We start from the raw sequence: 15215 nt of genomic DNA, 5'->3' as shown, positions 1-15215 counted from the left end.
CATTAAACGGGGGAAAACACAGGGCGGGAAAACCAGTTTAGTATCAGTCACGTGTACGATAAGAGCCAATTACATTCGAGTAGACCAAACGGCTATTTTTGAACTGCTGTTAAGTTGTAAAGGGTCGTTGGAATGCAACGTCTTGAGCAATTTGGCAAATATCTTTCATTATTATTAATTAAAAATAGAATAATTGAAGAGGTAAGCTCAATTTTAACGTATATTATTATTTTAAACTCAGAAAAACGGTTTAGTTAGCAAAAAATCCGTTCTTTAAGGCTATACATTTAGTAACGAACGTTTATTTTGAATTTAAACGTTAAGCCTTGGTATAAATAATGTTAAAATCTGGTTTTTCACTCTACATTTTGTTATTTCCTTGTAAATTTTTGACAGAATTCGGATTGCGAATTAAAAATGAAGCTGACGGAATCGAATCGCAATCGTGTAGCGAGACGACATAGTTCTAGAAGTAGGCCCTATGATCTTAGGCGCAAAGTACTGGTTAATAACTTCCTAAGAGACCAAACTCCTTACAAATCAACTAGTAACGTTAATGATAATGAGAATGAACCTCAAACTGAAACTGAAGAAGGAAAAACTAGTTTCAACAATAATAACGACGAGTTAAACGAAACGATCCATGAAGAAGTGGATCAAGAAATACCTGAAAATAATGTCAATGATGATCAAAGTGCCAATATTAGTAGCGCAAGTGATGAACCGGAGAGCACGAGTGACACTGACACTGAAAATACCTCTTTAACCGAAACCACTAGCAATTATAGCCCGGAAACGAAAGAATTTTTACATCTGATATCAAGAAGATTGAAAATATCTGAAAACTCTAAACAAAACTCTCCAAGGTTAACTAGATCGGTGGTAAAACTTCGTAATCAAGGAACAACTTCCTCTTCAGAATCTGATAATACCATTGGAAGACGCACTAGATTAAAGAGAATTTGTAGAAAAATACAGAATCGCCCTCAACACGCGTCCGCATTACGTCCTTTAAGATCCTACCCAACTTTTGACAGGTTAAACGAAATCTTCGAGTCGAGCGAAACATCCCAACCCTTCATTGCGCGATTGGTTTCAAAGAGATTCAAGAACAGACGCCGCAGATGCGCAAATTCCAAAGGAAAAAGGAATCTATTAAGGAACAAAATCTCAAATAGATGCAGGAGAATGTTTAAAAAATTGGAATTAGTCTCTGAAAATTCGAGTAGTAGCGGATCAGACCCGGAACCTCCCGTTATTGTTGAAAAAGTTGAAAAAGCAGCCACCACTGTATCTCCTACTAAGCAACCAACATTTACCGTTAGAATATTAGACACGTCAAGTGGTAGCTCATCCCCTAATTATTTAAACCCTAACGAAGCCCGAGTTACCCGATCTCATTCTCTAACTATCCCACCGGTTTTTACAAATTTAAAAACATCACCGACGCGTCGTAAATCTGAAAGTTTCAAATTCAATAGTGGAATCTTTTCAATTTCCGCCATGAAATCTGGATCCTTGTTATAATGTCTGGGAGATTACTAAAAATTTTGCCAATTAAAACAATTTATTAATTATTTTGATTCCTTCGTTTTTTTTATTTTCCCAGAATCCCTTGTCATTCCCACGTGTCATAAATAAAACTCATTATTTTACAATAGTAGATAATTTGCACATTTTTTTGTTTGGTGAATTTTGGAGTTTTTTTCCGAAAAATAAAATATACTCGTTATAATTATTAAAAACTGTCTAAATTATTTCAATTTAACAACGTTTTTCTCATGCTTGAGCCAAGGCTTATCCCATCCGCCATTTTTAATTTAATTTTTAACTGACAACGGAACAGGGTGGGAAATAAGTCTATGCAAGTGCAACTAGGAAAATAAACATTACAAATTTAATTCTGGGGGTTTTAGGGGAAACCCCAAACGTAATCACTAATTAAATTAAATTCCCATACTAATTCAGGTTAATAAAAGTAATTAGTAAGGAGACATTACTAGTTTTTCCATTTGTTCATGTTGTCCAGCGTCCGGTGCTTATTTCCAGCCGTGTTTTTGCAAGTGTACTAAGCCTTGGCAATCGAACTTCTTTCTTAATGAATCAAAATGAAAATAATTAACACTTACAAATACTTACTCATTAAAATGAATTCGCCAAGGCCTATCCGCCATTTTTAATTTCTAACTGACAATGAAACAGGGTGGGAAATAAGTCTATGCTGCAACTGGGAAAATAAACATTACAAATTTCATTCTGGGGGTTTTAGGGGAAACACCCCACGTGATCACTAATTAAATTAAATTCCCATACTAATTTAGACTTATAAAAGTAATTAGTAAGGAGACATTACCAATTTTTCCATTTGTCCAGTGTCCGGTGCTTATTTCCAGCCCTGTTTTTGCAAGCGCTAAGCCTTGGCAATCAAACTTCTAACGAATCAAAATGAAAATATTTAGCACTTACAATTACAAATACTTACTCATTAAAATGAATAAACTCTTTCTTAATTATTTAAATTGTCGATCTTCTTTCTAAGTACTTAATGCCAATAATTAAACCCAATTAATTTTATACAAAAGCTTATTGTTTTATTAACAATAACAGTCACACAGGTGACAGGCTGCCATTCTCGCTGGAGTTCTCCTTTTCATTAAACGAGTTTTAAAAAATGTTTTTTTAAACGCTTTGAAATTGATAATGAGACGGATATTCGATATTCACTTTGTTTTTCTGCTGCTGCTGCTAAAAAACAAAACATCTTGTTTTTTTACGGAATTTTTTTTTTTCTTCTTTATAAATACAATTTCTGCTAACTTAATTAAACTTAGCCTTCTTCTTCTACAAATTAATTATAATTAAATTACAAAATATTACCTGCAGTTTGAAATAAAAAAAATTATTTATAAAAAAAAACAAGGTGCAGTTAACGTTAAGATTTGAATTTGATTAAAAAAAACATGCTTACATTTAACATTAACCCATGAAAAATGTTATGTAATAAAATTAAAAAAAATGTCAAATACAACTTTCTTTGCATTTTATAGCTTTTACTTCCCCCCCCCCCCGAATCAGTTACCTTTAATAAACCTTGACTAGGTCCATATTTAATTAAAAAAATTAAAATTAGTATTTTTGTTTAATTTGAAAAAAAATAAAATTAAAAAAAAAATGTGATAAATAGATTTAAAAAAAATACAGTGTGACTTAATAAATATAAGAAATTAAAGCATAGCGCGGCTCCTGTGGATCCCCTACAAGTTGACTTTCCTTGCGAACTCCAGTTTTGGCTTGGTGAAGCTAGAGGCATTTGTGGGCGGGATTTATACGTGCATGTATAAATCCCGCCCACTAGCCTTTGCCAAGCCAAACCCGGAGTTCAGGAGGAAAGTCCCCTTGTAGGGGATCTACAGGAGCCGCGCTATGCTTTAAGTTAATTGAATTTAAGAATTAATTATTAAAAATGTTGAGGGTTTTTTTTTTAACTAAATTTCAAGAAATTCCGCGTAATTTTAACCAAATTACGCGTAAATTTAACCAAATTACGCGTAAATTTAACTAAATTACGCGTAAATTTAACTAAATTACGCGTAAATTTAACTAAATTACGCGTAAATTTAACTAAATTGCGCGTAATTTCAACTAAACTATGCGTAATTTCACGAAATTTTAACCAAATTCCGCGTAATTTCAACCAAATTCCGCGTAATTTCAACTAAACTACGCGTAATTTCAACTAAACTACGCGTAATTTCAACTGAACTACGCGTAATTTCAACTAAACTACGCGTAATTTCAACTAAACTACGCGTAATTTCAACTAAACTATGCGTAATTTCACGAAATTTTAACCAAATTCCGCGAAATTTTAACTAAATTCCGTGAACTTCTAACTAAACTCCGCGTAATTTCAAGGAAATTTCGTGAAATTTCAACTAATCATCATGAACACGTTTGTGACCAAAAAAAGTATGAAGAAATTCATCCTTTTAAATTAAAAAACCAAATTTTTTTTCCATAAAAGTTGCAGATGAAATAAATTTTCATGAAAGTTTTTAACGGAGACGTTTTGTTTTTTTCTCTCTACAAAATATAGATTAAACCAATTTTGAATTTTTTTAAACTTTTCTTTTAAATAATTAATAATAATATTTAATATAGTCCCTAGATAAGTTTGCATTAATTAAATCCTATAGAAACTAAAAAAAAAATACTTATTTACATTAAAAAAAACAAAAAAAAATGAGTTGATTCGTTGGAAAATGAAAATAAGATGACAGAAGTCATTAATTAACAATTACGTTGCGTTAATTGCGTGTAAAACATGTTTTCTTGTCGTATTTTTTTCTAATTCTGTTTAGTAAATTAATAAAGTTAAAACTACATTTTATGTCTATTATTCCTTCAACATATTTACAGAATTTTACAATTAATTGTAAATGTTGCGCATTAATTGAAATTAATTAATATCATTTGCAACATTTGCAAAAACTTAACGCGAGGAAAGAAGCCTTTATTTAATTAAAAAAACGTAATTAAAAGAAAACGTATCTTATCTTTAATCTCAATTAATTTAAAACTGATTAACCTACTTTTTCTTTAATTAATATTAGGCCATCATAATTTGTTTCAAATCAGATCAGATCTATTTTGCATTTCAGCTTAAATTAAAAAGAAGTAATTTTACTTCTCCTTAACCAATTGAATTAAAATTAAAATTAAAGTCGTAATCTTAATTAAATTAAAAGAGTTGGTTAAGCTCAAGAAGATGAACCAGTTGACTACCCATATATATATATATATATTGTTTATCTGTTTGTTTGTTTGTTTGTTTGTTAAATATCAGCGGGCAAACGCGGTGGCGGCGGGCGGGCGGCTAAACACGTGTTTTCTAGCCCACACTGGAATTAGCGGCGTTTTTGACGATGTATGTTGTTTGTAGCACATTACTAAAAAGGGTTCAAGGGTTCAAGGGTTCAAGGGTTGAGAGGGTTCAAGGGGAGGGGTCAAGTTTCGGTTTTTTAAATCCTACACGATTCCTATCACTTTTTTTAAGTCTTTAAATATAAAACAACGTTTTTGTCCCGCGACTAAATTGGAAAAAGAAATGTTTTATTTTGCGTTCATTCGACAGCGAACCCGCAAGTTTCCTCAATGGCTTGTGTCAACTTGTCATACATTTTTTCATAAGTTTCGTAAGGCGGCATGTCAATTCGATTAAAACTGAAATCATGTTTAAGTCGTAACAATTTCGTTAAGAGTTATTAAGATTAACTATTAACTAAGGTTTAGGAATTAAGGCCGTTTGAAATAACGTCACGCCCATTAAAAACCGTACGTCACGCCCATTTAAAACCCGTACGTCAACGCCCATTTTAAAACCGTACGTCACGCCCATTTAAAACCGTACGTCACGCCCATTTAAAACCCGTACGTCACGCCCATTTAAAACCCGTACGTCACGCCCATTTAAAACCCGTACGTCACGCCCATTTAAAACCCGTACGTCACGCCCATTTAAAACCGTACGTCACGCCCATTTAAAACCGTACGTCACGCCCATTTAAAACCCGTACGTCACGCCCATTTAAAACCGTACGTCACGCCCATTTAAAACCGTACGTCACGCCCATTTAAAACCGTACGTCACGCCCATTTAAAACCCGTACGTCACGCCCATTTAAAACCCGTACGTCACGCCCATTTAAAACCGTACGTCACGCCCATTTAAAACCGTACGTCACGCCCATTTAAAATTAACATCCTATATAATAAAAACTCGGTTTAAAATTAAAAAAGATCATTTACCAAGTGTGCGCTTTTGGTAGATTATCGGTACTCGCGTCGATGAGATGAATAGTGAACAAACGAGGACCGGCAGCACCAGTAGAACCTAAATCATCAAGAATATTTAATTAGAACATAAGAAAGAAAGAATAGTAGGATAGGACGAGTAGATGCGGATTTACCTTGAAGCGCTTTAAATCCTTGTAGCGGGACTCGCGAACTTCCAGTGACAAATTGTAAAAGGCGGGCTCTCCTTTCTTCGTTATAACTATCGACGGCTTTCCAAAACCATTTGACTATGTTCGTGTCTTGAGTGCAATGTTTCAATCGCGTATTGGTTTTCCAGTCTTCTAAATCTATTTGTCCTAATCCACCAATCACCAACTACCAAGGACAACAAGACAATGGATAGACAATTTAGACGTTTGTCCAATTATTCTTTATCGATTCAATTAATATTATTGTACCTCTAATTCTTTTTCATCAAAAGGTTTGAGCAGGTGTTGCGGAATTAGTTCGTTAAAACCTTTCTGTAGCGCCAGAAACTGCTGTTCTATGCCACGCATAAAACGATAGTTTACGTATAACCTGCAATGATCAAAAGAACACGGAGGTATTGGTAACAATTCAACTCGACGACGACGACAATAATGTTAACTGTTCAATTCGACGCCGACGATAATGTTAACAATTCAATTCGACGCCGACGATAATGTTAACAATTCAATTCGACGCCGACGATAATGTTAACAATTCAATTCGACGCCGACGATAATGTTAACAATTCAATTCGACGCCGACGATAATGTTAACAATTCAATCGGACGACGACGATAATGGAAACAATTCAATCGGACGACGACGATAATGGAAACAATTCGATTCGATTACGACGATAATGGAAAAAAAATTCAATTCGACGACGACGATAATGGAAAAAAATTCAATTCGACGACGACGATAATGGAAACAATTCAACTCGACGACGACGATAATGGAAACAATTCAACTCGACAACGACGATAATGGAAACAATTCAACTCAACAACGACGATAATGGAAACAATTCAACTCAACAACGACGATAATGGAAACAATTCAACTCAACAACGACGATAATGGAAACGATTCAACTCAACAACGACGATAATGGAAACGATTCAACTCAACAACGACGATAATGGAAACGATTCAACTCAACAACGACGATAATGGAAACAATTCAACTCAACAACGACGATAATGGAAACAATTCAACTCAACAACGACGATAATGGAAACAATTCAACTCAACAACGACGATAATGGAAACAATTCAACTCAACAACGACGATAATGGAAACAATTCAACTCAACAACGACGACGATAATGGAAACAATTCAACTCGACGACGACGACGCTTAGGACCATTCCCAGGAGACACTGTATGCTTACTAACATAAGTACTCACCTAACATATTCTTTTTTATTATCTTCCGTCACGGGAATGTCTTTACCACCAGGTTTAAGTTCGTGAACTTGTAGCTGCCCAAAAGCATTGTGTTCCACAGCGAATGTCGTATCAATAACACCATTTATATTATTTTCTCTATGCACGAAAACAAAAACAAACCCAAAACCATCGCAATCAAGATAAAACAAAAAGAAAAACAAAAGACGGCGCCTCCAAGTAATACTTACAGCATCCACGTTAGACTTCTATGTAATTCAGGATCGTCCCCTTCGATGTCATCGAGCGTAATTAATTTATTTAAGAGCATTTTATAAAAGGGCAGCGTGAAGCCGCCGTCAATATAATGCCCATGGAAGACTGCCAAACCGATAATGCGACCCACAAAGTGGAAATAGGATAAATGCTCCTAAGTGTTCATTACAAAAAAAACAACAACCACCCCCATTATTTGAATTAAGATTCATCTTCTAAGAAATTAGATTAAATTAATTTAATTATCTTACGGGATTAATAGCGGAATCTGGATTAATTTGTAGGGTATAAATATCATCTCTGGTATATTGGAACAGACCGTAATAAGGGTTGAGCATTTCGTGAGAGAGTAGATAAAGCCATTCTCTAGCGACGCCTCCGTAATCTAAACCTTCTTCCCCTTTAAACTTGACCATTAAACGTTTACGAAGATCTTTCGGTCGCATTTTCATTATTAGCCTGTAAGACTCCTTCAAAACACCGGACACAAGAACCACCGTTAGGTCAAACTAACGAAACCCGGAGATAGAATAGAAAATACCTCGAAAATGTCTTCTCGGGACACTTCTAGCCTACAATGACCCGATTGGGGTTGCAACGTTTGGATTTCCTGCCTCAAGGCGATCAACTTTTGGACCAAATCTCGTCTATACCTGGGTAAGGGTGATTCCTCTCCGTCTACCAGCATCTGCGATGCCGGATTACTAACGGGGGACGCTGGACTGGTGGCAACTTCAACATTCCCGTTGCTATTATTATTGTTGTTATTGTTGAAGTTAACGTTACTATTTTGGCTACTGTTTAAATGGGAATGACTACTAGATCGGCGAGGTTCTAAAGGAGGTGGAGCGGCGTTTTCGGGAGGGTTCATACGATTGGCTACTTGTTCAAAATTACCGCTTCTCCTGGTACTATAAAGTACCCATAATTAGATTAAGGTCTCCCCGAGTTAAAGGACATTCCCCTAAGTACTTACTTCATAATATTTTGTAGGACTAGGCTAGACGATAAACGTGGATCGGTAAACTGCGTCGTCCTATTATTATGATCAACATAGTAGACTCGACCACTTCCGGTAAACCTCATCTCCCAATTGGCCGGTAAAGGTCCCAGATCGTTGGTATTAATACCGGAAAGATCCCTGGGAACGCGAGGATCGTGCCACGTACTGACGCCAGTCGCCACGTGGTAAAAATATACTTGTCCTTGCTGCGTCGTCCTCATTTCGTAACCTTCCGGTAATTGGGCCGCTTCGACTAATTGGTTCCTAGAGAGATAATTTCGATGACGCGTCGACCGTCGACGCATTGAATGAGGATTGTTAGGAGGTGGTTGCGACGGTGGCGGCGGTGGAGGCTGAAACAAACACCCCAATTTTGTTTTATAGACGCGACAGACGCGACTCAAAACGCTTTAAAAATGTCAAATTTACGGGAGCGGGGTTGTTATTTTCCGCGTTCGAGTTGCTAGTGGAATTTCCTGGACTGGTAACGCCATTATTATTATTAGTAGATTCCGTCGTGGCTTGCGTTGGCGGCGTCGCGCTTATCGTTCTCGAATTGGAATGAGAATGACTTCGAGCGCTCGACGTCGGAGGAGGAGGAGGATTAGGGTGACTATTAGCGCTTCCGCTAACCGCGTGACTGCTTCCGCTACTGGATAAAGCATTGTTGCTACTACTACCACTGTGATCGTTGCTTTCGTAACCGGGTCTAAATGATAACAACCCGTTTTAACGCGAGTTAAAAAGGGACTGGTGTAAAGAAGGCATCGGCTGGTGGGTAAAGGTTATTTGAAATACTTCAGAAGCACCACGTGACCTTGGAGAGGCGCTGGTTCAAGAAGGGAGCTAACAGTTCTGACGTCCCTGAAACGTCACACCCTGTTCTATCTCTTACTGGAGTTTCATCGCGCAATAATGCCAACCAGAGAGGGGCTGCGTGACGTCAGACTATCTCTTCCCCCCCTAGCATGCAGTTGTTAGCTCCCTAAGTGACCAGTCCCACTCCACGTGGAGTCATTGTATCATGTTGACGCGTGGTGCCTGTGACGTATTTCAAATACTTTTAGCGGCCCACCAATGCCTTCTTTAAAGTGTCCCTTTCAATAAAATGACGCACGCGTTTCTAAATGATGGCTAAACATAAACATGCAGTTTCCAGGCCTAACTTTTTTGTACAACAAACATTTTAACCCCGAATAAATAAAATTAAGAAAAATGTGTTTTATTTTTTTAATAGGAGTTAATTTCGTTATGTTATTAAAATAGGCGTGTGACGTCACGAGGGAACCCTTACCTTGTGGGTTTTTCCCATTGAGTAGCCCTAGTGAAGTGATTGACATAATATACCCTTCCCGAAGCTGTCCTTCTCTCTTCCCACCTGGAAAGAGGTTCAAATACGCGATCCCAAAAAAATAGCTCTTAATACAACGACCCATTCAAACTTAAAAGTTAAAAGGCCCGAGGACGCAAGACAAAAAGGGGAAAATCCATAAAGAACGCGATAGAGCTATCTCAGAAGCCTTTGTGTGAACAGTGTGACGTCACTCATAGAACCAAATCGGTACCAAACATGGCCGCCCACCGCCAAAGCTAATCCCGTGACGTTGTACCCGTTTTACCTAGGCACTGACGTCACAACTGAGATAGTTCTATACTTTTAGGACGTTATGGATGCCCCCTCCCCCCTTGGACACAAAGGAAGGGTGGGTGGGTTAGTGTGTAATTTCTGGTCACAAGGTGACGGGAACAGGTAAAAGAAAGAGGTACTTTTTACATACCCTTCGGGTAGTTCATCTGGACAGGATAAATTGCCCTGGTGATCTACAACCACGTTTTGACTCCCACAGCCATGACCATCTCGCGATAATAGGCTAATTACAATTTGACCCCTGACAGGTTCCGGGTCTTCAAAATACCTTTTTGTGAGATCAAGCCGCTGATCTGAAAGTTTGTTAATTTAACATTTTAAATAATTACGCGTTAATTAACTAAAATTCCGGATGTAACTTGGTCTATTTTGATCTAATAATTAACTTGAATTTAAGTAAAACGTTCCATAGGAAAAGCATTACACTAAACTTTGGAGGCTCATAACTCTTGCAGGGTTCATACCACTTGGAAAACAAATTTCCCTGAGATTTCCAGGTTTTTTCCCCACATACTTCCCTGAATTTTTCAGAGTTACGAGCCTCCAAAGTTTAGTGTAATGCTATTCCTATGGAGTGGGTTGTTTGTTTACGTTTTGCTTAATTACCCGGCCCCTGATTGTCGTAGCCCTAAGTCTTTAGTATGGTTGGATGGGGGACAAATTGGACTATAACATACTCAAAGGACATCCCCGTAACTCTACTAGAACCAGAGTTACGAGCCTCCAAAGTTGGGTCTAATGTTAATCCTATGGAGGGGTTGTTTGTTTACGTTTTGCTTAATTACTTGGCCCCTGTTTGTCGTAGCCCTAAGTTTATAGTATGGTTGGATGGGGGACAAATAGGACTATAACATACTCAAAGGGCATCCCCGTATCTCTAGTAGAACAAGAGTTAAGAGCCTCCAAAGTTGGGTCTAATGTTAATCCTATGGAGGGGGGGTTGTTTGTTTACGTTTTGCTTAATTACTCGGCCCCTGTTTGTCATAGCCTTGAGTCTTTAGTATGGTTGGATGGGGGACAAATTGGACTATAACATACTCAAAGGGCATCCCCGTATCTCTACTAGAACCAGAGTTAAGAGCCTCCAAAGTTGGGTCTAATGTTAATCCTATGGAGGGGGGGTTGTTTGTTTACGTTTTGCTTAATTACTCGGCCCCTGTTTGTCATAGCCTTGAGTCTTTAGTATGGTTGGATGGGGGACAAATTGGACTATAACATACTCAAAGGGCATCCCCGTATCTCTACTAGAACCAGAGTTAAGAGCCTCCAAAGTTGGGTCTAATGTTAATCCTATGGAGGGGTTGTTTGTTTACGTTTTGCTTAATTACTCGGCCCCTGTTTGTCATAGCCTTGAGTCTTTAGTATGGTTGGATGGGGGACAAATTGGACTATAACATACTCAAAGGGCATCCCCGTATCTCTACTAGAACCAGAGTTAAGAGCCTCCAAAGTTGGGTCTAATGTTAATCCTATGGAGGGGGGGTTGTTTGTTTACGTTTTGCTTAATTACTCGGCCCCTGTTTGTCATAGCCTTGAGTCTTTAGTATGGTTGGATGGGGGACAAATTGGACTATAACATACTCAAAGGGCATCCCCGTATCTCTACTAGAACCAGAGTTAAGAGCCTCCAAAGTTGGGTCTAATGTTAATCCTATGGAGGGGGGGTTGTTTGTTTACGTTTTGCTTAATTACTCGGCCCCTGTTTGTCATAGCCTTGAGTCTTTAGTATGGTTGGATGGGGGACAAATTGGACTATAACATACTCAAAGGGCATCCCCGTATCTCTACTAGAACCAGAGTTAAGAGCCTCCAAAGTTGGGTCTAATGTTAATCCTATGGAGGGGCGGTTGTTTGTTTACGTTTTGCTTAATTACTCGGCCCCTGTTTGTCATAGCCTTGAGTCTTTAGTATGGTTGGATGGGGGACAAATTGGACTATAACATACTCAAAGGGCATCCCCGTATCTCTACTAGAACCAGAGTTAAGAGCCTCCAAAGTTGGGGCTAATGTTAATCCTATGGAGGGGGGGTTGTTTGTTTACGTTTTGCTTAATTACTCGGCCCCTGTTTGTCATAGCCTTGAGTCTTTAGTACGGTTGGATGGGGGACAAATTGGACTATAACATACTCAAAGGGCATCCCCGTATCTCTACTAGAACCAGAGTTAAGAGCCTCCAAAGTTGGGTCTAATGTTAATCCTATGGAGGGGGGGTTGTTTGTTTACGTTTTGCTTAATTACTCGGCCCCTGTTTGTCATAGCCTTGAGTCTTTAGTATGGTTGGATGGGGGACAAATTGGACTATAACATACTCAAAGGGCATCCCCGTATCTCTACTAGAACCAGAGTTACGAGCCTCCAAAGTTGGGTCTAATGTTAATCCTATGGAGGGGGGGTTGTTTGTTTACGTTTTGCTTAATTACTCGGCCCCTGTTTGTCATAGCCTTGAGTCTTTAGTATGGTTGGATGGGGGACAAATTGGACTATAACATACTCAAAGGACATCCCCGTATCTCTAGTAGAACCAGAGTTACGAGCCTTCAAAGTTGGGTCTAATGTTAATCCTATGGAGGGGGGTTGTTTGTTTACGGTTTGCTTAATTACTCGGCCCCTGTTTGTCGTAGCCCTAAGTTTTTAGTATAGTTGGATGGGGGACAAATAGGACTATAACATACTCAAAGGACATCCCCGTATCTCTAGTAGATCAAGAGTTATGAGCCTTCAAAGTTGGGTGTGATGCTATTCCTATGGAGGGTATGTTTTTGAACATTTTCCTTAATTTCTCGACCCCTGTTTGTCGTAGCCCTAAGTCTTTAGTAAGATTGGATGGGGGACAAATAGGACTATAACATACTCAAAGGACATCTCCGTATCTCTAGTAGAAACAGAGTTACGAGCCTCTAAAGTTTAGTGCAATGCTATTCCTATGGAGGGGGAGGGGGGTTGTTTGTTTACGTTTTGCTTAAATCAAAGTAATTTATTTAAATTTAATGATGTAACTTTCAACCAAGGCTTAGTCTTCTAAAATAACAATATGGAGTTTGATTCATACCATTTAAATACACCAGGATCCCGGGCTACCTGGAGGACAAAAGTCCGTGCAGACCCACTTTTCTCCTCCTGGTATAAATAGTATGAATCCTCCATATGTGTAAACAATAGAGTAATGGCACCTCCCTGCCTTTGACTACGTTATGTTCTATGAGAAATTAACATGTAGTGCCACTACTCTCTCTATCATAAGGCAACTTGACAGCAAATAATTCAATGGTTATATTCCCTTTTAAAATTCAAAACACTCAAGGCAACTAGGAAATGCATTGAGAAAGCTTAGCTATCTTAGCAAGAGATCCCTAATAGTCTAGCTGATAACGGTGACGGAGACGGAGATAAAGAGACAGACCTAACTTTAGAAATAACGATAGATTACCACCAGATTAGATTTATCTTTTGAACTAACTAATGTCCTTTAGTATAATATTACAAACTATATTCTTTCAAGCTATTTATTTATATAATTAAGATTAAAAGTAGCAATTTAAGTTTACAAGGTCTAACGAGAGAGAGAGAGATAATAAGGAAAAATAAAAATTGACTTACATCCAGTATCTTTTAATCTCTGAATAGCATTGGCCATAATTCGAACGCATCCTAAAAATCCTGCACCTTGCTTTTTATGAATTTTTTTATAATTCCAAACACTAATCGTAATGGAATCATTTTTTCCAATGTATCTATTGAATAGACAAAGTGTAATTGGTCTTAGCTAACGATTTTATAAACTTTTAAGAGCTCAAGGTATTAATTAAAATGCTTACAAATCATAATGTTGGTTCCATTTTGGATCCAGAGTATTTTTACAACAATCTGTGGAGTGACACTGACCAGACCCATCGACACTAACCTTACAAAAAGGATCGGGAAGACCTACGGGGGTACAAAATAGACGGGAGACTCGTGTTTAGGTTTGATAAGATTTATAAACAAAGCTAGTGATTAAATAACTTACGGAAAAAGTCTTTTTTCGCCAAATTCTTAGCGCAGAGGACTGAAACATTAAAATAGGGTTAATTAAAGGGCGCGAAGATTGCTTTGCACCATAAATATCATAGGTGCATGGGTTTTTATAGGCCTAACATTTTATGGCTTCTTTAAGGGCTTTTCTGGCGTATTTAAAGCAAAATTGGGTTACTTTAATGTAGTTTTTTGGGTAGATAAAGCGTTCCTAGGTTGTATTTTGACTTTGTTAATTAGTTAAGCCTCGGTAAAATGCGTTAATTGAAGCGAAAAAAAGGTTCATTTACTCGTAAGCCTGATTTTCATGGCTCCATTCCTCCGTCCAGACGAGTGATTTGCCATTGTTTTTAGATAAATTTTTCACTAATTCATGGTTTATTTCTCCGCCCGCGAAACTAAACATTTAACACCAACGTAAAATTTAACTTAAAAACAATTAAAATTAAGTTTTTGACACGGACAAGTCGCCGTAATTAGCCATTTACGCCATCATTGTCGCCAACTTTCACTAATGAGAACCCCAAGCTTTTTTACATTGCAATTTTTCAAAAGAGGACCAATAAGAGTGAGGGATTTTCAACACGTGATAAGTTTTTTCCCCCCTCACTCGGAAAGCTGTAGGCCTAGTTGTAAAAAGGTCCTTGATATAAAATGAACAGAACTGAACTAAATTTGAGAATACTGCTCCTTGGTTACAGTGCCGCAGTCGCCCCTCATCTTTCCACTCCACTTTACCTCACTTCTCCCTGGTCTGGTAACCGCGCGCCGCGTTGCCTGTGGAGCCGAGGGGAGGGCAGGGCAGGGCTGTACATAAGGATACTTTTATTAGTAGTCGAGTTGATTTATTTCGATTTCTTTAGTAATCAAGACATTTCTTTTACTAGTCAAATTCAACTACAGTTCTGTATAAAAGCATATCTTTTAGTTGACAAGTAAATAGTAAGCCTCCCGATTTAGATTTCTTTTAGTAGTCAAATGCTTATGTACAGCCCTGGTGGAGGGACAAGAGAAATGGCTATAAAATTTTCCACTGAGAAACAATAATAGCCACGCACGT

At 37.8% G+C, this 15215-nt stretch overlaps 2 protein-coding genes across 3 annotated transcripts; one reads left to right on the top strand and one right to left on the bottom strand.

The window, feature by feature from the left end:
- The first annotated feature begins 36 nt into the window (after nucleotides 1–36).
- On the top strand, nucleotides 37–1745 carry LOC149618161 (uncharacterized). The gene is made up of 2 exons (XM_089855078.1): nucleotides 37–201; nucleotides 397–1745. The coding sequence occupies exons 1-2, from the start codon at nucleotides 133–135 to the stop codon at nucleotides 1525–1527; spliced, it is 1200 nt and encodes a 399-aa protein (XP_089711204.1). The 5' UTR covers nucleotides 37–132; the 3' UTR covers nucleotides 1528–1745.
- Nucleotides 1746–4385: 2640 nt separating this feature from the next.
- Nucleotides 4386–14699, bottom strand: Smurf (SMAD specific E3 ubiquitin protein ligase). Of its 2 annotated transcripts, XM_089855072.1 has the most exons (16): nucleotides 14446–14699; nucleotides 14151–14189; nucleotides 13960–14068; nucleotides 13742–13875; nucleotides 10275–10437; nucleotides 9791–9874; nucleotides 8926–9205; nucleotides 8470–8849; nucleotides 8035–8404; nucleotides 7745–7963; nucleotides 7469–7647; nucleotides 7239–7376; nucleotides 6255–6375; nucleotides 5970–6171; nucleotides 5809–5893; nucleotides 4386–5223 (listed from the first exon to the last, which is right to left on the bottom strand). In XM_089855072.1, exons 1-16 carry the CDS (start codon nucleotides 14498–14500, stop codon nucleotides 5124–5126), a joined length of 2658 nt encoding a protein of 885 aa, XP_089711198.1. In that variant the 5' UTR covers nucleotides 14501–14699; the 3' UTR covers nucleotides 4386–5123. The 2 variants fall into 2 exon arrangements, with proteins under 2 accessions (XP_089711198.1, XP_089711199.1); XM_089855073.1 differs by lacking the exon at nucleotides 9791–9874.
- Between the last annotated feature and the right edge of the window lie 516 nt (nucleotides 14700–15215).

Source organism: Phalangium opilio, unplaced genomic scaffold (genome assembly GCF_054372755.1).
Source record: "Phalangium opilio isolate 3A_F unplaced genomic scaffold, DU_Popi_V2 ptg000209l_1, whole genome shotgun sequence".
Lineage (NCBI taxonomy): Eukaryota > Metazoa > Arthropoda > Arachnida > Opiliones > Phalangiidae > Phalangium > Phalangium opilio.
The sequence above is the reverse complement of the archived record's forward strand: the minus strand, read 5'-3'. Positions and strand labels throughout refer to the sequence as shown.